Below are 25515 nucleotides of genomic sequence, written 5' to 3'. Positions count from 1 at the left end.
TGCAAGGGGGTCACCTGGGTTTTTGGCCCCGGGCTCGGCAGCCATCTTGGGAAACCTACCAAACCCATACATTTTTTAAAACTAGACTCCTTGTGCAGTCCAGCGAGGTATGACTTGCGTGGGTCTCCCAATGTTTTCCTACCCAGAATCCCCCTGCAAACCTAAAATTTAGCTGAAACAATCTATTTTTTTCAAATTTCTGTGTGGGAAAGTTCTGGAATCTACGTGTAACCACAAATTTCCTACGACCCAGCGTTACCCCAGGTCTCGCGATAAAAATAGTACCTCACTCGCATGGGCTGTTCAAGTACCTGCGACAGGCAAGGGCCTAAAACGTATTGAGGAGACATCAAAATTACCTATCACAAAACAACCTGGTTTTGCAAGGGGAGTCACCTAGGGTTTTTGGCCCCGGGCTCGGCGGCCATCTTGGGAAACTACCAAACCCACAAATTTCTGAAAACTAGACAACCGGGGGAGTCCAGCGAGGTATGGCTTGCATGGATCCCCAACGTTTTCCTACCCAGAATCCCCTGCAAACCTCAAAAAAACTAATTTTCCACATATTTTTGGTAGAATCACTGTGCCGGCACAAATGTCCTACCCCACAGCGTTCTCCTTAGTCTCCCAAATACATATTTTCTGGGGTGGGTGGGGGCATTGGCATTCCCAAACTTTGGAAGAAAGAAATTCCTGGTGGCTAGTGGGCTTTCTGCCCCCTCAGGGGGGGGGGGCAGATAAGGTGCTATTGCCTCATCTGCCTCCCGGGGGGCAGAAAGCCTATAGCATTTTATTTTTGGGGTGGGGGCATTGACATGCCCAATGTGGGCAGCCCCCACCCCTACCTATATATATAAAAAAAATCTCTGGCGCTTAGTGGGCTTTCTGCCCCCTCGGGGGGCATATCAGGGGCTATTGCCCCCATCTGCCTCCTGGGGGGGCAGAAAGTATTTTGTTTATATTTGGGGGGGGTAGGGTGGGGGCATTTGCATGCCCATTCTTGGCAGTCCGAACCCCGGGCCTATAAAAAAAATAATCTCTGGCATCTAGGGTGCTTTCTGCCCCCCCTGGGAGGCAGATTGGGGGTTACTGCACCCATCTTCCCCCCGGGGGGGACAGAAGGACTGGAATTTTGTGGGGGGGAGGGGTTGGGCCATTGGCATGCCCATCTTGGGCAACCCCCACCCCTACATTTCTCAGGAAAAAAACCCTGGATGTCTAGTGGGCTTTCTGCCCCCCCCCCCCCGGGGGGACAGACTGGGGGCTACTGCCCTCATCTGCCCCCCAGGGGGGGCAGAAAGTCTGTACTTTTGCAGCGAGGGGGTGGTGGCAATGGCATGCCCATATATTCGACAGCCCCCACCCCTAATTATAATTAAAAAAAAATCCCTGTTACCTAGTGGGCTGTCTGCCACCCGGGGGGGCAGAAAGACTCATTTTGCGGTAGGGGTGGAGGGTGAGGGCAATGGTATGCCCATATTGGGCAGCCCCCACCCCTAATTCCAAGTTAAAAAAAAATCCTTGGTGTCTAGTGGGCTTTCAGCCCCCCCGGGGAGGGCAGATTGGGGGCTACTGTCCCCCATCTGCTCCCCAGGGAGGGGCAGAAAGACTGAATGTGTCCAAACAAATATGGGGAGCAAAGGCCCTTGCCCAAAGGGCCGCTCCCCCCTCCCTGGTGCCTAGTAGGTGGAGCCCTGCTTGGGTATCGCCCTCCTGGTACCCCTCCCCAAGCAGGGATCCACTGGGGAGGGGTACCATTGGAAAGGGGAGATTCTCCCATTTCCAATGATACCCCTCCCGTCTTTCTACGTGCTCAGGGGGGTTGAGATAGCCCCCTGAGCACTTAGAAAGTGTAACTGAAATGAGCCTCTTGGCTCATTTCAGTTTCGGTTTCACTGAAATGATGTCAGCGTGACGTGCGCGCTGATCGTCATTTCAGGGAAACCAGGGGAGCAGCCTCGGGAGCTGGGGAAGCTCTTCCTCAGCTCCCGAGGCTGTTGGGGGTAAAGGGAATCCCTCTGGTGCCCGCACCAGAGGGATTCCCTATGCTATGTGCGAGAACGGCCAGGGGCCATCCGACACACCGAAGGGGTTAAAAAAATATCCCAGCAGTAGCATAAGTAATAAAATAAAATCCACAAAGAAAGAAAAGGGTGCAGTACCACAGGCTTTTACTAGGTGTTCCTGTGGAGTTGTATAGGGACCTCTATTAGCCACATAAGGTACTGCACCCTTATTTATGCTACTGCTGGGATATTTGTTAACATCAATAGCTTAAACTTTCAGTAATGTGAGACCTATTGCATTGCAAGTGAATTAAAAAAAAATCTTGATTAAACACATTCAATAAAATAACTATAAAAACAATTATATGTCAGTAATATTTAAACTGAACAAATTGGATTGGAGAACTGGCAAATGTATACAAAAAGGATGGGGTAAAAATGTGAACTTAAAAAATGGGCTTAGAAAAAGTAACAAGTAATTGAGTAAATGGAAAGTATTGTTACATTTCAAAAGATAATACTGCTGGTGCCAGGCTATGTCAGAGCAGCCACCATGGTAACAAAAGCATGCCTGAATGGATTTTCTTTTATGCATGGCTCCTTACTAGAAGCTGTGATTTGCGCTCCAGGAAGGCAAGAGGCATTGATCTGAAATGGTCATACTGATTAAACTGTCACATTCAGTTCATTTGGCACTCTGCTGGCTCAGTCGTCCTATCGAGGAGGTTCTCACTACATGGTTAATTATGCCACTTCAATTAACCCTAGAATGATAAATATGCATTTATTCTGAACTTTTTTTGATATTTGCAGAAAAAGCCCTAACCCCATTTTTATTATGAATGTGTGATGGGTTAAGTGTTGCTGTATGTACAGAATGTAGAGAATGAAAAGGAAAATAAAATGAGATCTGTAAGATGTGATCAAAGGAGTGCAGGATGAGCTGAAGCTTTATGACTGAAAGGATATGGGGTTTCACACATCACTCGGACGTAAACTGTACCTCAAAGCCTTCGAGGAGTGTGATGAATAATTAGGCAGGCATAATGAGGCATCAACCAAAACCATAAGATCAAGAAGAACCAATGAGTTAGAGATACTCGGCCAAGGAAAGGCAGAGATTAAAGAACTTCCGATACATAGTCAGAGGTAGGTAGGCCAACAAAGGAAAAGGAGTAATCTTGAAGCTCTCTACTTAGCATCACAAGACAGAACACATGTAACAGGGGCAGTCCACATGGGAGGATACAACAGAAGAGAGGTAGGTACTAAGGAAGGACTAATCAGCCTATTAACAAATCAAAAGCAACCATTTAGAAAGGCCAGTAACAGGAGCCAATTAAAATGATGGGCGGAAAATTGGCGCAGCTTCAAGTCCATACCTGAATACAGCCTGTCACTCATGCTGACCCATTTTCTCATTGCGTTTTTAGGACCTTAATATTTTTCTCTTATAAATGTAGGACTACATGTACCAGAACCATGAAAAACTATTGGAATGATATAAAATGTAATAGGCATTTCGGGGTAAAGAGTGGTGCTTCAGCCCACCTTTTTTAATGCTTTTGGGTGATAAGTTTTTTAATGGGCCAGGAAGATATTTGTGAGCATATCGGGAGTAGGGAAGATTGGGTATAGTAGAATGGAGTGGGGTAGATTGGGGTAGGTTGCGTTTGTTAGATTGAGGTGTGGTACATTGGAGGGTGTAGATTGTAGTGGAGTAAATCCGGATAGATCGGAGTGGGTTGTTTGTAGTGAGGTGTAGTGGGGTAGATTGTGGTAGGTTGGAGTGAGGTAGATTGGGGTACGATGGGTGGGGTACATTGAAGAGCGGTACATTGGGGTGGGGTAGATTGTGGCAGATTAGAGTGGAGTAGGTTGTGGTAAATTGGAGTAAGGTAGATTAACATGTGGCAGATTGGAGTAGGGTTGAGTGGAGTAAATTGGAGTGGGGTAGATTATCATGGAGTGGATTGGAGAGGGGTACAGTGTGGTAGATTGGAGTGTGGTGCGTTGGGGTGGACTGGATTGAAGTAGGTTGGGGTAAATTGGAGTGGGGTAGATTGTGGTAGACTGGAGTGGGGAAGATTGGGTAGGGTAGATTAGAGTGGAGTACATTGGGGTAGGTTAGGTGGGGTAGATTGGAGTAGAGTGGGGTAGACTGGAGTGAGGTGGAGAGGGTAGATTGTAGTAGATTGGAACAAAGTAGATAGGGTAGATTGGGGTGGTGTAGGGTAGATTAGAATAGAGACATTTGTGGTTGAGTAGATTGTGGGGTAGATTGAAATGGGATAGACTGTGGTAGATTGGAGTGGGATAGATTGGGGTACATTGGAATGGGGAGGAGAGAGGCAGATTAAAGTGGGGTAGATGAGGTAGATTGGAGTGGGTTGGTGGGTGGGGTAGATTGGGGTAGGTTAGATGGGGTAGGTTAGATGGGGTAGATTGGGGTGCAGTTATCCTGCACTCCAGGTCATCCATCCTTTGCGATACAGCTTCCTGGTATTCTTTCCGGGACTGCACAAATTCACTCATTTGAGTAAGTTTAATGTCATTATTCTCCCGCAATGCACGTATATTAATTGAAAGCCCTTCTCTTGACTCACACACTTGCACTTAACTAATCCATTAATATGCTTACAGATAAGAAAACAGTACGCCCCAGCGCGCACAGCATTAAAAACTCCAATTCTCTTTGGGGCCACACAGATTGAAATTTTCAAAGTAAGTCAGTGGTGGCTCCTCCACTAAGGTGGAGGAGCATTGCCCCACTGCTCGTTGAGCAGTGGAAAATAAAAATAAAATGATAATAACAAGAAGTTATTATCATTTTATTTTTCTTTGCAATTTCAGTCAGGCGGGCGGGGCTGGCTTGCCACAGAGTTAGCAGGAGTGGTTTTCACTCCCTCCCTAAGTGCGCATGATGCTTTGAGCGGCCCATGACGCTTTAACCGGCCCTCTAAGGCCGGCCAAACCGTCATAAGCACTTGCCATGTTCTCCACTGGGCTGTCTTCCACAGCCCGTGGAGAACATGTCCAGCCTCCCCAGGCACTGCCTGAGCGGCCAAACAGGCCGCTCAGACCAATCACGACACTGCTCCTGCAGCGTTGTGATTGGCCGGCAGAGTCCGGAAGCCTGGGTGCTTCAGGTGCTTCTTCCAGCAGAGAAGAAAATTGAGGAGAGGTGAGAGAGGCTTGCGGTGGAGGCGGCCAAGAAGGTACATTAATTTTTTTTTCTTTTTATCTCTCCCCCTGCCCTGCCACTCCTATTCACAGGCAGCTGACACTGCAGTAAGTTCAAAGTGCCTGCTCTATCAATACCATCATTAATGCCTTCACCCCAATTGCGATTATATGATTCTATAATTTCAGCTCTCTTAGGCTCCCTCGACTTACTATCGATAGTCATTTTTCACTGTGATTCATTATTCTGTGACCACGTTTGACTTACAAGGACAGTAAGTTCATAACTTTTTTCTGATGAACAATTAGCACTCGCTATCTCTTAACCTAAAGCTAATTGTTTCATTCGCTTTCCGATGACCATTATTGGTCGTATATCCACCCACTAGCACTGGAACCGCTGCAGACTCCAGGCTTCTCATTGGCTTCCTTTGAGTTAGTGCATCTACATTGCTCCTTCTCTTACGAAGATGCACCCCAATGAGAAGCATGTACCATCATAATAAGTTGTATCGCTCTGACTCTTGAATTCGGTTCACATATTATATCTTGGGCACACAGGCCTTGAGAGTACTGTCTTTTGCACGAGAATTTGTATTCTACACTAGAATATCCTGCTCCCCTCACTCTCAAGCTCTAGGCACAACTTTAACCTCTCTTGGAATCAGGGCCGGACTGGCCATAGCGGGCACCGGGCGTTTTCCCGGTAGGCTGCTAGGGTGGGGGCCGGTTTTGGGCCCCTGGGGGACGGTTTTTGTTACCGGGGGTCGGCATTTTCAGCCCCCTGTAACAAAGTCGGCCGAAACCGGTCCTCGCAAACTGCTCGGCTGCACTCCCCCTCAACCCAGGGGTGCGCCGGCTGAGCAGTTTTCCAGGGCCGGTTTCTGTTCCCAGTCCAGCCCTGCTTGGAATCTCTTCCTAGTGGCATGCTGATATTATCGTTTTTAACTTAGGTGGTGGTTTCTATCCGCACACACATCACGATCAAACCAGCACTCTTCCTTTTGCTACTGTTGCCACTGCAGGTGTATGCTACTGTATACAGACCGACTTGTTTGATTTATTATTGCCCTAATCCTCTTTTCACACTTCTAGTGGGGTCCTACATTCATCTTAGAATAAACATCACTGTCCTGTAGATGGCTCTAGTAGGTTCTTACCTAATGAGACCGTAACGTTGACGTACAGCCCATCTTTCCTTTGGACAATTCATATCACTCCCATGAGTCTTGTTTCTACTCTAAGCAGAACATTCTCTGGTTGTACTGAGAAAGTGGGCATCGAGAACATTGTCATATGTAAGCAAACTTTAAGACTCTAGCTGTATTGTCATATACATTGTCAATGTACCATAAGCTATCATTTATTCTGAAGCCTTTTATCTCTTATTTGTTTGATTCCAATACGATTTTGAAAAGCACACACTCCTGCCTACATGAATGATTCAATTTCTCTTTAATAATCTGTGTTTTTCTGTGCAGTAAGTAAAACCAATTTAGTTGAGATGTCACTCTCGGGCATCGCAGATTAATCTAAATATTCCCATTATCCCTTATTCTAAATGAATCCCTTGTTGGCCCTTTTACCTACTTTATAATAGAAACCCAAGCCCACAAGGGAATATTGTGTTGCCCTTTTGTGTTACTATATATGCTTGACACCTATGCACATGAGTGAGTGATAGAAAATTTGTAAATAACATATTTCTTCTTCACATGTAGACAAGTTAATTTATTTTGGCTTGATGCTTTAAAGTATTCTGTGTATTTTTTGCGTCCTACGTTTTTAACAAAGTATATCTTAAGTAAAAACTGATTTTCATTTAACACGCTCTTCCGAAGCCAGTCTTTACATTTCAATGCAGACAACAATGGTCACATCCAGTCACTCACTGCAAGGGGTGTGTTGAGGGTAAGAGACTGACTGAACCTTACTACTGTCTAGCAATGCACTGCCTGACTCAAACCGTTAATGTTAACATGCCCAGGTGCTGGATTCATACCTGCAGGGTCTTCTTCTGCTGATGCATGAGGTAGGCAATCACCACGCTGCAGCTGCGGCTGATCCCCAGGCTGGAGTACACAAGCACTGAGAAGCTCGGGGACAGATGAGTGTCTGCCAAAATGGACATGGAATATGGGTTTTTATCAAGCAAGTTTAGGCACTTTTTCTACATATCTTTCTTTTACTTTGTCTTCTATGTCTTGAGATGGTCACTCCTACACTTTATCAGGGACGGTGCAGGATTGGGAACTGGGTATAAAACTTCCACAGAAAGAGGAGTACAGCGCTGCCCAGGATCACACAGGGAGTCAGAGGAGAAAAAGGATCCATATGGGAAGCCTGTACAAGCAAACAAGATGGCAAAGACTCAAAGGATGGGCATTCTTGAGGCAATTTAGCATTCACAATAACTACATCCAGGATGGACGTGCAACACACTTATATATAAAACAACATTAGCAATAAAGGGAATGTGGGGTAAAGCACTCGGGAGCTCCACACAGTAAGACTGAATCTCAGTAAGTTCCTCAACCACAATTGCTGTTACAGATACTGACTGCAAATACCCACATATAGGATATGCATGCAAAGGCAGGGTCTGTGGCGCTGATACCAATGGTGATGTTATAAATGTAACTCAAAGACAATACTCACAGTGAACAAGAAACACCACCTAGATAGTCAGCTGTGCCCACGGATCCTGGCGATGAAACAGGAACACGCAAGGCAGTAAAAACAAGGGGGTAGAACTAAACATAAGCACAATAGACAAGGAGCTAGCAAGGAGGAGTGCTTAATAGGAAAGGAAGGAAATCCCAGGGCAAACTTGGAAGAAAGCAAGTAACTAACATACAAGGTAAAAGAAGCAAGACAGCAGGAATAGAAGACAGTAAACAAGGAACTGGAACCAAGGAAATGGAAAGAAAAGCAGGGACCGGAAAAGGATATACTGTCAGGAAGCAGGCATCGCGCGCCTGCATCGACTACACTTCCCAGACTCCCCGGGAATAGAGTGGGAGGAGCCTCGGGAATAAATAGCCATTACGCACACCCCACACTGTGCGTAATTCTGGATTAAGGAGTTCCGTGTTTCCGAACCCGTTACCAGAAGTTTTCTCGAGAGCCACGTCGCTGGTTTCCCTTCCTGCATCGGTGAAGGGTATTTCGTTCCTGGCAGGGTGCCTGGAAAAACCCCTCCTTCGCCTTCCGGAGAAAGTGGGAAAACCGAGACGCGTGGGAACCAAAACGGTTGACGCGCACGCGAGGATCGGCGTGCACGACGGAGCCGGGTTCAGTCGTCGGTCTTCGAACCACCCACAGGTATCGGCGCCGGAGCTCGTTTCTCCCATGGGGGAGTGAGCCTCTTGGGGACTTTGTAAGGCTGATCGCCCGAGGCAGTAACTATTATCACTGGTGCATTTGGGGGTGACGCATACCCGTTTGTTTCCTTACCCTCGCTTCCAGAAGCTGGGGTGCTTTTGCTTAAAGTGGGATAGGTACTCGGAGCTGGGGTCCAATGGAGCGGTGAGGCAACCGTGCGGATTTCCTAGCTCATACTATTCTGACAAATTAAAAGGCTCACAGTAGACAGAGGTTCATGTCTTTCTGCCAGGAGCATTGTTTTGTTTGTGTTACATGATTCTCCAGGGCAACCACTTCCTATTGCTCTAAAGCCACAACGAGACTATCCAAACTATTCTGGGTGGAACTATTGAGACCATAGGAAGTTAGCTTCCGCTTTGTTCACTTCGAAAGGGCATTATCCCATGGAGACGGTTGAACTGTCATGATGTGCCGGTATGTTTGCTAGGTGCATGGTACTGGGCATGATTTAGGTGTGGGCTTGCTTATGGCGCAATAGTGAGGCTCACGAATGTAGATCATTGGGAATCTTAGCAAGAATTACTGAGAGTAGCCTTTTTTTAGGCATGTTAATGTATAGTGTTGTTTCTGTGTTTATATTTCTTTAAAGGTTCTAATCCCTGCTGTTCCCATCCTTCCCTTCCCTCGCTTGATTGCTCCAACCTTCCGTGCCTTTAGTGCAGGAGTTGGGGACGTCGAGAGGTGGACCCCCTACGCCCGAATCCTGAGGAGTATCGGACCTGGGACGGAATCGTAACATATGCAGAACGGGAAGCTACAAGGGTATACTAGAATAGTATTAAATCAGAAGACAAGAAAACACAGTAGCACTGAAGGCTGTGCTGGAGCAGAAACAAGAATTGAGCAAAAGCTCAAGAGCCAAGTTAGCAATGCAGGCAGTGCTAGTTCAGGAACAGGAAGTTACTATAGCTCAGGAGTCAAGGAAGCACTGCAGGCAGTGCTAGTTCAAGGAAACAGGAAATAGATACAGCTCCGGAGACAAGGAGTCAAGAGAGCACTGCAAGCAGTGCAAATCAGGAACAAGAAATAGCTCAAGCTCAGGCACAAAGAATAACTATAGCTCTGGAGCTCAGGAAACAAGGTAGCACTGCAGGTAGTGCTAATTCAGGCACAAGGAATGGCTATAGCTCAGGAATCGAGGAACAAGGATTAACTATAGCTCAGGAATCAAGGAATAGCAAAAGCTCAGGAAACAAGGATCGGTCTCACCGTAACACAGCTACAATGACCAACCTTGGCTTGAAGGGAGCTGGGGCTTAAAAGAGCTAACAGTAATCACATGCATTAGGTGTGAGCAGGCTAGCAGCAGCCAGCTACAGGTGAGCTGAATTCCTCCACCCATCCTTGGCCTGCAGGGGTGGAGACGAAGCAGTGAGCAGGGAATTCTAGGTAATGGAGTTCCAAACATGAGCAGGCTGGCTTCAAGCATGAGCAGGCTGTCTTTCACAAAACCCGGCATGGATTAGGAATGGATGTCAATTCCCAAATAGTGACCACATGGATGGAAGTCAGGATATGCATGCAGGGGAGTATCTGGAAGCTTATAAGAGCACAGGAAAGTCACACTATGCACCCCTATGGTGGTGGGCACAAGAGTGCAGGGTGCAAATCGTGACACAATTCATCCCAAGCCCTACCTTTCTTTCTTCCTTTTCATCTATTTAGCTCTCACCCGAACCCTGTCTGTCTTCTCTTTTGCAAGTCCTCCTCTTCGCCTATCATCTGGTTCATTCTTCACTGCACTGACTTCACAGTCACAACCTACATATGTCCTGCCCTACCTTCTCCCTGATATCTTCATAACAATAGCTCTGCCACACTATAGGGCACAATCAGTGACAGTAAACAAGCCCTTTAAATAATTTGCAAGAAAACACAATCTGCCTGAGTTATTATTCTACCACTCGTAGGCCCACTATAGTTTTCTAACTGTTCCTGTTGTGGTAATTATTTTTATTTATTTGTCAGGTTTTGTAGAGCGTGAACTTGACCAGAAGTTATCAGAGCGCTTAACAGCATTTGCACATCCGTCACAGCATGAGTCACAATAGTAAGTATAGAGACACAGTGACCATATGAAAAAGAAAAATAAGCATCAGGATATACAGGTGATACAGTTTTGGGGTATATTTGTACGACGAAAAGTGAGGTAGCTATGGAATATAAATATATGTAGGACACTTTAGTGGTAGATACAGTACATATATAAATAGTGCAATACAGATTTAGTATAGCAGAAAGTGTACAGATTATTTGTTAAGTCCATAAAATATATAATAACAGTAGGAAGTGGATATTGAGGTAGCTGAAGAGGGTGTCATGACGATTAGGGGGTAAGGCACAGAAATTATATTGGCAGCAGAGACTTTAAAACAGTAACGATGTCAGCAGGAGAGGTGTAATATACCAGTGATAATCGTGCACACAGGGAGGCAGATCTTTACCTGTAATCCTTTTGAGGCACTGGAATGACTTCTCTGATTATTATACCACATTTGACAAACTAGTGATCTTCACATTGGCCATGAATTGTGTTTATTTTCATTGCCCTAATCACAGGAATAATATCATAAGTCATAAGCCCTCAGTTCCACAATGGTGCATGCTATTATTGAGTATAGGATAACGACTTGTAGGAAGAAAATTATGGCAGGGCAGCTGTGCCTGTTATCATCAGTCCCACAGAAAGAAACTCCACCTTTTAATACTGGTCTGTTAGCTGAGTAATTATGACCTATATCTTGCCTCTGGCCTGATGGCTACTGTCAGCAAGACTGTATTTGAGACATGGGATCCTGAAGGCCTCTCTTTTAGTGTCCATGAAGATTGTCAGAGCCAGCAAGAGTGATGCTACTTCCCTTGTCTGCACATTTGCTGTGCCTGATGTTGATGGGTAAGAAAGAGAAGTTACTCTGTCAACAATGCTGTCCTAATGCACCCTCTTCAACACTAGTTTTGTGGTAGCAAAAACTTCAGAATGGAAAGAATCCCTCATCTCCCATTCCTGCTTCCCTCTACAAGCATCTCAGAGTTGTTTCTCGGAACATTAAAGGATGGCTTAGTAGAAGGCTCAACAATTTTGCATGAACGGAGGCACCCTGCTATGCCATGCATACCTCAAGAGCTGCTAGCCTAGACCCATAGAACAGTGCACCAGTTTGTACATAATTTCTAGCACCAATGCCTCTCCAAGTATTGAGCATTATTCAACTGATTATTTGGACCCCTTCAATTGCTAGGAAGTACTGGCAACAAGTGATGGTTCAGCTGAGGGAAACTATAAGAAATTTCATTGTTTTTGCCTTAAAACAGTATGCACTCGGCATACAACCAGGACCGAAAAAAGGGGAAAAAATTGTATACGTTTGCTCCATGTTAAGGGGTGCATTGTAGAACACTGGCTACAAAATTAGGGTACAATATTTAACATGTGGTACTGTGATGTATGAGAGTTTTCATTGGAAGAGGTGATCCTCGTGGCCGGGGTGAGGTGTCATGAAAAGTTAGTAGCAGATCTGCAGGGCTAGGGTCAATTGATTACTGTTCTGGTTGGCTTCCTAGGCAGTGAGGGAACTTCCTTACATGTGTGCTGATGGTATTGTCTAATCTACCAAACAAAGTCAGAAGATAGACAAACTTCATCATTGGGTAGAACTCCTTCAAAGTAAAAGAGGTACACATTCTCAATATCACTATTTATCAATAGAAGAATTTCATTCAGTAGACCAGAAAGACAAATCTGATTGGGCAAGAAGACTACTATGAGAAACACGTTGCAAGGAGTACATAAATTGACAAAACGTCTGCGTTCAAGAGGAAAGGGGGAGATACATTAGTGCCCTTCAACTGAAACATGAAGGACACTCCAAGGAAGAGACACCATGTAAGAAGCATCACTGGTACTCAAGTCGCAAACAGATCAATTCTGTTTGCTTGGCCCACAAAATCATCTATATACCCGAGGAGTTGACTCAGCAAGTCCTTAGAACTAGGCTCATTCCCACCTGGCTGAACACTGCCTACATTACACCACTCCTCCAAAAGAAAAGCCTTGACCCATCCGACCCAGCAAACTAGAGACCGATATCAAATGGCCACTTTCAAAGATAAATAAATATTTGAAACAGCAATGTTTGCTTAACTTTTAAAGTTTACGGAGGAAAATGACAATATCAGACCAATAATAGGGTTTCAGACAAGGTAGAAGCAACAAGGTAAGCTGTCATGGCCATTTGGGGTGACATTAAACTCACAGTGGATAAGAACAGAGAGGCCACCCAATTGCTTCTGGATCTATCATCAGCTTTTGACAACGTCCACCACCACACCACATGCTACTACAAACACTCAATCATCTCGGAACATGTGAAAATGTTCTAAAATTGATTGTCTCTTACCTCAGAGACAGTCAAAGTGTAGTATACCAACCACTTTTCACATCAGCTGCTCAAACTCAACACTGTAAAAGACACACAATGGATGGACGGAATGCAGAACAAATCAACACATTCACCCCCAGTCAAGAGACCTGGGTTAAATCCATCATTCTTTTGCTCACCATGCCACCCCAGTTTAGACCTGGCCATATGCAAATCAGTCTTGACCCTGTGCCTCATGGGAACAGCCCAGCCCGAATTGCCAAGCAAGGTCCTCCCTGGACCGGAAACAAGCATCATGGAACCGGTTTTGGAGTTTCACCCCTCATCAGCCAGGATAGCTTGATTCCAGTGGCACAGTGAGCCCAGGACCCACGTCTGGGCATACTTGGCGCACTAAGGGCGAGAAAGCAAAAGACACACAATTGATGGATGGAATAGAGAACAGATCAACACATTCACCCCCAGTCAAGAGATTTGGGTTACATCCATCATTCTTTTGCTCACCATGCCACCCCAATTTAGACCTCCCCATATGCAAATCAGTCTTGACTCTTTTCCTCATGGGAACAGTCCAGCCGAACTGCCAAGCCAGGTCCTCCCTGGACCGGAAACAAGCATCCTAGGACCTGTTTCGGAGTTTCACCCCTCACCAGCCAAACAGCTTGATTCCAGTGGCACAGTGAGCACATGCCCACGCCTGGGCATACCTGGCGCACTTAGGGCGAGAAAGCAAAAGACACACAATTGATGGACGGAATGCAAAACAAATCAACACATTCAACCCCAGTCAAGAGATCTGGGTTAAATCCATCATTCTTTTGCTCACCATGCCACCCCAGTTTAGACTTGGCCATATGCAAATCAGTCTTGACTCTTTGTCTCATGGGAACAGTGCAGCCGACCTGCCAAGCCAGGTCCTCCCTGGACCGGAAACAAGCATCCTAGGACCGGTTTCGGAATTTTACCCCTCATCAGCCAGGATAGCTTGATTCCAGTGACACAGTGAGCCCAGGACCCACATCTGGGCATACCTGGCGCACTTAGGGCGAGAAAGCAAAAGACACACAATTGATGGACGGAATGCAGAACAAATCAACACATTCACCCCCAGTCAAAAGATCTGGGTTAAAACCATCATTCTTTTGCTCACCATGCCACCCTAGTTTAGACCTGGCCATATGCAAATCAGTCTTGACCCTGTGCCTCATGGGAACAGGCCAGCCGAACTACCAATCCAGGTCCTCCCTGGACCGGAAACAAGCATCCTAGGACCGGTTTCTGAGTTTCACCCATCATCAGCCAGGATAGCTTGATTCCAGTGGCACAGTGAGCCCAGGACCCACGTCTGGGCATACCTGGCGCACTTAGGGCGAGAAAGCAAAAGACACACAATTGACGGACGGAATGCAGAACAAATCAACACATTCACCCCCAATCAGGAGATCTGGGTTAAAACCATCATTCTTTGGCTCACCAACCCACCCCACTTTAGACCTGGCCACATGCAAATCTGTCTTGACCTTGTGCCTCATGGGAACAGTCCAGCCCGAACTGCCAAGCCAGGTCCTCCCTGGACCGGAAACAAGCATCCTAGGACCGGTTTCGGAGTTTAACCCCATATCAGCCAGGATAGCTTGATTCCAGTGGCACAGTGAGCCCAGGACCCACGTCTGGGCATACCCGGCGCACTTAGGGCGAGAAAGCAAAAGACACACAATTGTAGCATCCCTAATGGGTCCATCATATCTGATATATTATTCAGCATCTACCTAACTCCCTTCCTTGACCTGATTACACCATTCAAACTAGCTTGCTAAAATTATGCAGATGAGACATAAATCATTCTAAAAATGCATGGCAGAGAAGACTTCTACATCTCAAACCATGCCAAATGCTTTTTGTGCCATAAATGCATAGATGATGAGCCCACAGCTCAACACCAAAAGAATATCTAACAAATTGCAGGTAAAGGAGGGTTTAGCCTGCACCTGAGAGAAAACACTAGAGTGTGCAGACAAGTCTGTAGCACATGCTTGAGACTATTACCAGAGGGGTCAAAAACATTAAACTGAGTTGCATTTAACCAGTGAGATAATTTAATGCTATTGACACCTGTGCCTGAGCAATGTCTAAGCCATAGTGTGTTGGGGACGGTAGACATAGGATCACAACCCTAGTGGGGACAGAGGACACGGAAAAGAGAATGGGGTGTAACACCTTACTGTTAAACATATCTGAAAAAATGATGGTCCTCCCCCGCTTCCTGTACATCCTGCAAAACGTGACCATTCATCTCCCGGGTAGTTGGTTTCGGGAGCTGGACAGAGTCCTCACCCGATTTTTATGGGGTGGAGGGACAACACGTGTGTCTCTAGCGCATTGCCGCATACCCCCTATGATGGAGGAATGGGGGTGACTAATCTCCACCTCTACTATTTGGCCACGAGGTTGATTGTGATCCACGATTGGTTCGCAGGTGGCTGGTCCGACCCGGCGTACCGAGTGGAGCTCCAGATGACAGACTTTGCGATACTCCAGGCATACCTGTACGGGAGCCCAGTTCCCCAGGATATCCCCCCTGTCACTAGAACGGTGCTCATGGCATGGCGTGCCGCTCTACGGTATGTTAAATGAGATCGGAAACTCACGAGGCAGACACCTCTGTGGAGCGGGCCTGGCTAGAAGAGGTCTCGTCCCTCCAACACTTCCGTAAATGGGACCACATCGGGATCTCGCAGCTCGGGGACGTTTGGGTGGGGGACCATGTCAGATCGTTTGCAGACCTACAACACCGCCACTCCCTCCATTCCTCCCAATTCTACAAATATTTGCAGTTGAGGCACGCTCTCCAAGTCCATATCCCGGCCCCCACCTCCCTTCCTGAATTTAGTCCCCTGGAGGCCCAAGTGATGATGGGGAACCTGGGCAGAGGGGGGGTGTCCCGGATTTACCGCTCCTTGGTGAATAATGGCTCAGCGTCCTTAGACTCGCTCCGTGCCCGGTGGGAGGGGTGGTTGGGCCCCCTAGAAGACGCGGACTGGAGGGACGCCCTTATGGCACCTAAGACCCTGACGACCTCCTCCAAGCTGCGTCTAGTTCAACTATACTACCTTCACACGGCTTACCTCACCCCGGCGTGAATGTTTAGCGCTCGTTTGCGGTCCTCTCCAGCGTGCCCGCGCTGCACCCACTCCCCTGCCGATTTTTATCACATGGTGTGGCAATGCCCCGCTCTTGCCCCATTCTGGCAGGGGTGGAGCGCGAACTTACGCAAACTCTTGGTTGGGAGGTCCCTCATGACCCGCTGCGTCTGATCCTGGGAGTGTTCGACGGCCTTGATGGATCACGGGCTGATAAGCGTCTTTTGGGCACGGCTGTGGCGGTGGCAAAGCGTGATATTGCTGCGCTTTGGTCCCAGGCCAAGCCGCCCACCATGAGGGCCTGGAGGCGGGGGGTAGACTGGTGTGGTACCCAAGAGGAGCCCCTCTTCGAGGCCCGAGGCTGCCCAGAACTCTTTGGCAAAATATGGGGCATATGGTTTAATTTATCGCCAGTGTGAAAGGTCCAACTGGTAGTGTATGTGCTGAGCAACAGGCGCGGGCAGGGTTTCACCCACAAGTGTCTTTTGAGCCAAATTGTAACCCGTTTAATACAAAGTGCTTGTATAATGTGTATGTGTGCTACCAATATGTTTTTTATTCCAAAAAATTCAATAAACTTGATTATCAAAAAAAAAAACATAGTTGAAATTACAGACTAGTATTATGTTCCCATCAAAATGTGTAGAATTACATTCTGCTGTTAGATTTAAAGTATTTTCTTTTTACATAAATGATAAGCATTACCAACAGGCACATTTTTGTATCTCACCCTCGGTACCCTGAGAGTCAGATGTTGAAAGCTTGTACTTGACTGAGATTGCAAACCCATTGTAGGGTGGATACCAGGACACCAGCAACAAATGACCTCAACCACCATGGTTGGAGCCCTGTATCCCCTGTCTGCCCTGTTGACCCCCAAAAGGGGTCTGATAGTGTGGCTAGAATATCATTGTCAGAACATCATCTGACGGACATAGATATTGTGTCCTACATACTATTTACAAAAATATTGCTTTATTGAATTCAATAATAGACAATCAACACCTAATGAGGTGATATTTTTGTGAATGACATTTAAGATACAATATTTATGTCAAACAATATTTCTATATATGATATTCTGGCATAAAACCCCTGGATATACCTGTAGCTTGCCATCATTAATAAGTGGTGAATCAGCTGTTGTAATCTAATGTGCATGGTATTGTAAACAGATAGAATTGGGCTCTCCTTTAAGAGTTCAAAATGTATTGTTCAATATTTCTGAACCTGTTACAGTTTTGTCACTGATATATACACTCCTTGGTAAATTCTTGGAATTAAACAGTGATCTCTCTGAAGGAGATGTACTCTAAGGGGGTATTACAGCTTATGGCCAGTCTGCTGAATTGAGAGATTTCCCTCTCCTTGACAACCTTCTCCTACCGCCCTCCACTCCTTCCAAGGGGACTCTAGCCTCTGTGGCAGTGGCCACTATAAGGGGAAAAGAAACAGTGATTGCAGGTCAGCCATGTCAGCACTAAGGAGCTTTCAGCATATATGAGGAGGGGGGACCAAGACGAAGGTGGATGGTAACTCCACCAATCTCTACTACAAGCAGACATTCACTACACGACTGATAGACTATGCTCAATTTAATTAAGCAAAGAGGAAAAAGGGGTAATGAAACAATGAAGTTTAAGTTGGTGGGCTCAGTAGAAAGTAGAGTTTTTTAAAAGTTTTTTTTTTTAAACATTCTTCAGTGGTTTCTTTTGGAATAACAGAAGCAGAAGTGTTTACAGTAGCCATCATCAACCATATCACAGAGAGATCCAGCCGGTGCAACAATAGTAAACCTAAACCGCAGCATTACACCCAAATCAATCTTCCTCATAAACACAGGGAGTCGAGCCCAGTCGTCCCCAGGACTCTCAAAAGGACAATGCCATACCCCACAGAAAACAATTAGTCATCAACCGTGGCTGTAGAGTCCACTTCATCTGTCGAGGAGTGCATTTAGGAACCCTGTGGTCCATGAAGGCAGCCCAGAGTTCAACCCAAGCCCCAGATTATCCTCCACCTTAACCTCCCGCCTGCACTGCCTCAGCTGCACCTCCTCTGCCACTGCCCGTTCAATCACATCTGCCACCCAGTGCTCAAAATTGGGACCCGTCTGACCCATTCAGATGATCGCCACACAGCGTGCAGTCAGTAGTAGCAACAAATGCAAGAACTTAAATGTAATTTCTTGGCCTTTCTTTCTATGGATATCACTTAATAGGCAAACGGTAGGGTCCACAGTAAAGGGAATCCGCACTACCTCCCTCGCCCAAGCCACCACACTCATACAGAACATATGTTCAGGTGGGCAATTTCAAGACAAGTGTAAAAAAAGATGCCCTGGGGCTCTGGCATCTAGGACAGTTGACCTACTAGGTTCCATTTTATGTAAGAGCACTAGCTTCATGTACTTGTGATATAGGAAATTAAAATGTGTGAGTTTAAATCTGGCACTGCTCGATATGGTCTCCACCAATGCATGCATCGATGTGTATCTCCAGGCAGGGAATGGAGTATGCGTCTGATCAGCTGTCATGGCTTTGTATAGGAGAGAGGCTAAGTGGTGGCCCCATCTCAGTTCCAATCCCTGAAAAGTAAGTAACGGGCATGAAACCGCAGTGAAGGAGGGCCATATATATCCCTGATTATAGCTCTAAAGCTAGCATTTTGTAGAAACTACCCTGGCTCTAGCCAAAAACTGCACTGAACCGCTTCAAATATAAAAAAACTTAATTGGGGGACAATTCCCCCAGCGTGTTGCAACCACCCTACCACCAGGCAGACCATCCACGAAATCCACAAGCACTTAGAATGATGGCAAGTCCTAAAAAACGAATTCCCTGGCAAAAGGAGCCCTCTTCAGAACCACCTTGACAGTCTGTTCCCATAAGGAAGCTGTGTCTTTAATAAGGTACAGTATCCGAGCTGCGTCCCAGCCCCCTGCCATCAGATGCTGAAAAAGGAACAGGCCCCTCATTGTGTCCTGTAGAAGAGACTTCTCTCAGTTGCCCCCCTCCACAAGCCAATGCGCAGCATGTTGGATCTGGGAGGCCAGGTAATATTGCTCCTAAGTGGGAACTGCCAGCCCCCCCATCGTCTAGCAGCTGGAACAGAAATGTATTTTATTTTATTTATTGAGTTTTATATAGCGCTGGCAAGACCCGGAGGTGTCAGAGCGCTTTACATGAGGAACATGGTTACAAAGTTACATCAGTTTCTGGAGCTTATTTACAGGAATTACATGAGTACAAAAGCATAGCATAAACAAGAGGAAAAAAATAGCCAAGGGGATAGAAGAATAGGGGAGAGAGAGAAGGAATAGGGGAGGTAGGGGAGAATAATGGAGGGAAGAGGAGGGAGAGGATATAGGAGGCACAACGGGGAGACGAGGAAAAACAGTGTCCGACGTCCGGCTGGGTAGGTGACGGCCGAGGGGTGAACCAAAGCCAAACTCCTCTATAGCTGCGAGGGACAGCTCCACCGGTCATCGGCCAAAGGTTGCTCGGGCACCGCAGTACATACAAAAAAGGTTATAGTTAACGCCCAGGGGGGCATAGTCCAAAAAGTCCCATTGAGCGCGCCGGTCACGGTGTACAGTGCTGTGCTCCCAGTGGTAATGGGTAAAAACCCAGGCCTCCGCTGTGTGAGACTCCCTAGTCGCTGTGAACTCTCTCAGAGGGGTCTCTGAGACTCCAGGGTATAAATGCTGGATCCCTCCCCAACAAGGGGAGAAGGAGTGCTTTGGAAAGGGGCCCACTCATGGTGGCCAATATTAGAAAATTGGTGTGTCAGATGTCCCCAGAGGCGGCCACTTCGACCTAATTTCGCTGCCGTAGAGAACATATGAATCCTCTATAATGTATATGTTATAGGAGTAAAGTCTTCTGATGCAGTTTCCACTAGTCCCCAGACTGTCTCTCAGCCTCCAGATCCTGGTTTCAAGATGTGTCTCCCACCCCTCCCCTGCTGGCGTCTCTTTTGTGTGCTCCCTATGCTTGGTTTCCTTCATTAACTCAGCCTGTTGTTCTATCTCGTGCGTCCTCTACCAGCAGCCATGTCAGGGTCAGGCACCGGGGTCACTGACTTCATTTAGGCTTTCATGTGTGTCAGCAGGGTTGATTGCCTATGGGGCCACCCACTTTCAGCTGAGCTGGTCTCCCTCCAGGAGTATCCTGCCACCCGGATCTACATCGTCACACTCACCGCCTCTCCCCTCGCCACTCTACTACGTCCCCCTGCCCAGATCTGCGAGATAAGCAGCGAAGGCAAACTCTCGAACACCGCTCGGGAAAGAGTGCACGATTATCACGCATGCCTTTACTACACGTCAATTACCACGCAAATAACTTTACCACACAAATCTTTACCACGCATGCGTTTAGCGCATTATATATATTCTAACTCTTAAACGCATGCGTGGTAAAGGCATATTTGTGGTAAAGGCTTGCGTGGTAAAGGCATTTGCGTGGTAATGGATGCGTGGTAAAGGTATCGCGTGATTCCGGCCCTGTGGTAAATGATGTTTCCCGCTAAGACACGGAGCTTGGCTGAGTGAAGGAGCATGTACTTGAGGTGGAAGCTACACAACCTCCTCTTCACCTCCAGAAAAGAACTGCGCTACTCCTGGATCTTCTGGGCAAAGTCAGGGTAAATCACAATTTTATGATTTTCAAACTGCGTAACGGATGCCTCCCTAGCAGCTCTCAAGATCGCGTCTATATCCCTGCAATACAGTATCCTATCCATGAAGGCTCTCTGTAGAGCGCCCATGGGAGGAACAGGCGTCAGCGCCCTGTGCGCCCTTTCTATGGAAAATAAGTCAGACAAGTCTCTAGGGTGTAATGCGTGCCTTACACAATTCTCCAAAAATCGTCCTGCTGCCTGAATCCTTTTAGCCAAAGGTCAACCACAGAGTAAGAAATACTACGGACCAAAGACACTCACAGTACTCACTAAAGGAGTCAGGACTTTGAATTAAATCATGATAAGCTGTAAACATCACGTTTTCTCGTTATGGTATATAGGTTATAAAAGAGTGTGCCCCATAATAAAGTGGTTTATGTGGCACAGCTCTGAATACTGGGTGGTATATACGTTATGGAAGTGTAAACGGGTGATTGATCCGGTAAAGTCACGTGGCTGAGTATAAGATAGTAAAAAGGCATAACTGGTTAAAGTATGCAGTAGTATGCAATTAGTGTGGTTGTGTGGCATGACTATGTAAGGCAAGATTTAGGTAACATGGATGAGTATGTTATTGTTTGGTTTGTACTGTTGGGCATGGCATACAGTGGGTGGCATGACTTAGTAGGGTAAAGTCTGGATGAATGGGCCTGGTGCCTCTGGCACTGCTAAGTATAAGGTGGTATGCATTCCAATGATCAGTAAGTAGACATAGACGTGTACAACTAGTTACGGGTGGGTTTGAGCAACAGAGCTCATTATTAGGTGGAATACTTGCCATGGCCAAGTAAGGGAAGGTGTGGGTGATTATTAAAAATGGGGTCACAGAGATGAAACAGCTTAATATAGGATGGAATTGCAGAGGATGGGATGGGATGGAAAGTGCTGTATATGAGCATCTCAAGGGAAGAGTGGTATGGCTGATTAATGAATGGTTTTGGGTGACATGGCTGGTTTTAGTGAAGGATAGGTGGCATAGTTGAGTATGGAATCCTCTAGCTTGCAAGATGAATATGAGAAAGTGTGGACGATCTGGCATTAATAGGAGCTGGTATGGGCTGGGTAGATGAACAAGGGATGTGAGTGAATAAGTGAAGCCACTGAAAAAGAGCATGTCGCAGACTCAAATGCCTTGTGTACGGGTATGCTTCGAGAAGGGGTGGTATTGAAAGATTATCTGAGTAAGAGAAGCTGTGGGCGGCAATGGTGAGCATGGTATGGTATGGGTGGAACAAATGAGTATGGTTCGGATGAAACAGCTGATTTCCGACTGTATTGGTAGTCTTGTGGGTCAAATGCTATAGTTTGCCTGTATTTGTAGCAATGCTGAGTGTGCAGTGTTATGAGTTGTATTTCTAATAAAAACGGCGGCATAACTGGAACAGCTGTGTAAGTGAGGGGGATGCATAGCAAAAACGTGTAAAGGGCCCCATTTGCACACACTATAGACATGGGATCAAACAAGCATCTCACCTATAAAGTTGCACACATCTGGGAAGAAGGAGAAGATGTCTGCTTCGCAGGAATCTGGGACGGGAATTTGGAAGGTGTGGCAGGCACCAGGGGGATAACTGGAAAGAGCAAAAGATGACAGTCAGTGAAATTGTGTCATATTTTCCATCTGTTCCTGAAAAACACTCTCATTTGGAAATAGTGACCACTTGAGTTATAAACTGCTTTCAAGATATATAGAAAATAAATAGTAAAAATGTTGTAGTGGAAAGAGTGAAGAAATGCAAACCACTGATAAGTGCATTCATGAGCTCACACACCAGCACTCACACAAGTTCCAGTTGGCGTCTGAGATCAAGCAGACCCAGCAGTTCTTGAGGAGTGGAGATGTCAAACTTGAACATTACATTGGAGGCTACAAGGCTTTAGGATGCAGGACTGGAGCTTAAAGAGATGGAGTCAACTGGAAAGGAGCTTGTAGAAATGGAACATCAATATATGGAATGATAGGACTGCAGGTTTTAGGGACACTCGATAGTGATTACTTAGTGGCTCAAGGGAACAGGCCCATGGCTGGTGGTTCTACATAAACTGCTAATGCGGAGCTTTTATAATACTAGAACAAGAACACCTTTGGAAGGGGTTAGTACACAAGGGTAGTAGTGTTCCCTAATGGGAAAACCTGCACATCAAAATACAATATAAATATAGCAAAAAGTCAAAAGCGTGAAACCATAAAATGGAATATTGTTATGAACGAAACAGGGTTCTTGGCTAGCTAAAAGCACCCAACACCCAAGAGTGCTTATTAGGCAGATGGAAAAAACAATCTGCCCTTTAAGAAATTCAGAAACAAAAGCTAATACAGCACACCCATAGTGTATATGCAGAGGTCCTACTTAATGACCAATAATATGGACCAATATTTATACAAAGTCAAAAGAGTTTTTTCACAGTTTATGAAGTCATGTATGGCAATCCAAAGTCCAACAAGATATGATGAAGGGTCCACAAGATGTCGGTAGAGCACGTTCTTTTTTTTTCTTAGGAAATCACTGGGGGTCGCGTAACTAGTTAGCATGGAGGAGTCTCGTTCGATATCGGAATTAACCAGACAAATCGCTCCACCAACTAAGAACGGCCATGCACCACCACCCACAGAATCGAGAAAGAGCTATCAATCTGTCAATCCTTTCCGTGTCCGGGCCGGGTGAGGTTTCCCGTTAACACCTTCGACTTTGTATAAATATTGGTCCATATTATTGGTCATTAAGTAGGACCTCTGCATATACACTATGGGTGTGTTGTATTAGCATTTACCTTTGGAAGGGGGAAAGCTTCAATGCAGCCACGACAGCCGCGTCTAAGCAGTATTCCGCACACCAGCATAGAATGCATGTATGTATGGGGATTTATTGTAATTGTATTTATATAGCACTTACTACCCCTGACGAGGCGTTGAAGCACGCTGCTCCAGAAACCGAGGTTAGTGGTTAGTTCAGTGTTATTGATTATTGTGTGCTATTGGAATGAATATTACAATATTAATTCCAGGAAACATTCCATTCATTTACTTACGTTTCTTTGTGGTAGACGAAATGAATATAACTTGGCTGTAACCATTTGGAGGTGGTTTATGAGTTCATGCAGATGGTTGGTGGGATTAATAAGTGGGTTAGAGGGGATTTAAAGGTAACTCTTACAAAGTAATTTGTTATGATCTTTAAAAGGAGGTGTGGGCAAATTGTAGAAAAGCAAAAATTGAGATTACTGCAAACACTCGTGACAGAGCAGGCTGTGTTCTGAGAGAGGAGGCGTGCAAGGATAGAAAGTAGAAACGTGTCCTTAAAGGTAAAAAGAGAGGTGGCAATCAGAAGTTTTGGAAAAAGTCGGGTTTTAGGAGTATAGAAAGCTTTTTCAGATAGCATGCAATCTGAGGATGGAACACTGTAGAAAGATTTAGGTAGTGCAGACGTAGCTACAAACACCAAACAACAAAGCTCTGTGCAAAAATGTGAGCAAAGATGTGACCAAAGCAGAGGAGGAAGTGTGGGAGGAGATGCAGACAAGACCATAAGGGATTTCCAGTTGGAGTCCATCATCCATTGGCCATAGCATCTCTTATGTGGTCGATATGTTACCAGCTAGTGATCCCATAATTGTCAAAAGGATGAGGCACTGGAAATACCAGTAGTGACCATCAGCAGAGATAGCAAAGAGGACAGTCAGGCCAAGTAACCACCCAGTAGAAAAGAGCTAGGGCAGAAGAGCAAAGCAGAGTGCCAGTAATAACAGAGGAGTCATGTAGAGGTGGATGTGTGCGGAAATGTCACCAAGAATTGGCTGATGCCCTGTCTGCCCTCTTCAGAGTGAATACTGAGGTATACAATTGAAATAGAGGGTTCACCTTATTTAGAAGATACACCCATTGTACATAGAGTGGATGGGACATCCACAATACTCCAAATAGCCTATTGAGTGATTCTGAGAAGAAACAAAAGTGTGTGTGAAGAGTGAATCATCTCTTGTATGGAAATGTAAGACAGTGCAATGCTGTGCCGCAAGATGAATGAGCACAGAGCCAGTCTTTGATATGGTGGCATTTTCCCCACTAGCAAAAAAGATGTGACCCTAAGAATGAGCCAGAAAATATGGTGGCAAGTGGCAGGTGTGAAAATCCAAGTATTCCTCACTATATCTAAGAAATTCTACATTTAGTTTAGGAAACACCTTTTCGATGAGCAGTGTCCTAGCCAGTGACTGTGCTTTCAATCTAAACCTTATTGGCTTTTTCTCCTTCTACAACAAATGTGTAATGGAAAATGTTCTTGGCTCTGTGCCCCTGTCAAAAACAGTGGGACACAAAATTTGGTTTGCTTGATCCATTTCTCATGATCATCACAATGGATGGCAAGCTGGAAAGTTTCCTTCACTCCCTTGGTGCCAACTTTATGGAAGTGGTGACACATTCACAGTCCTCAACCCAAGGATGGCACCGTCCCTCATTGCGCCTGTACCAGACTGATCCCGGTGGGGATTCACAACCGCTCTATGGATCAGGATCTGATAGACGAACATCCTAGAGAGGTGGTCCTAGCCAAATAGTAGAAAGACTTCCCACAGAAAGGGACAAATCATGTTCACTCTTGAAGCAAGGCTCAGGCTAACAAGACCATGAGGACAGTCTGCCACACTGATCTGTTATTGTGATTCACTATCTGTTCCATGGATTTGGTGAGGCCCTTGTGAGTGGAGGCTACTGCAACATCAGGATCGTTTCCTGGA

General features: G+C 46.0%; 1 protein-coding gene across 2 annotated transcripts in view; it reads right to left on the bottom strand.

Moving 5' to 3' along the window:
• The window catches only part of STYXL1 (serine/threonine/tyrosine interacting like 1), a 248182-nt gene that overhangs the window by 73765 nt on the left and 148902 nt on the right, over positions 1–25515 (bottom strand). For both annotated transcript variants that reach the window (XM_085646928.1, XM_085646929.1), the window contains 2 exons: positions 22252–22349; positions 7192–7304 (listed from right to left, as the gene is read on the bottom strand). In XM_085646928.1, coding sequence (XP_085503054.1) covers positions 7192–7304; positions 22252–22349 — 211 coding nt within the window. The remainder of the gene's footprint in view (positions 1–7191; positions 7305–22251; positions 22350–25515) is intronic.

This window comes from Triturus cristatus, chromosome 3_2, assembly GCF_964204655.1.
Source record: "Triturus cristatus chromosome 3_2, aTriCri1.1, whole genome shotgun sequence".
Taxonomy (NCBI): domain Eukaryota; kingdom Metazoa; phylum Chordata; class Amphibia; order Caudata; family Salamandridae; genus Triturus; species Triturus cristatus.
Note: the sequence above shows the minus strand (reverse complement) of the source record. Positions and strands in the feature narration are given on the sequence as shown.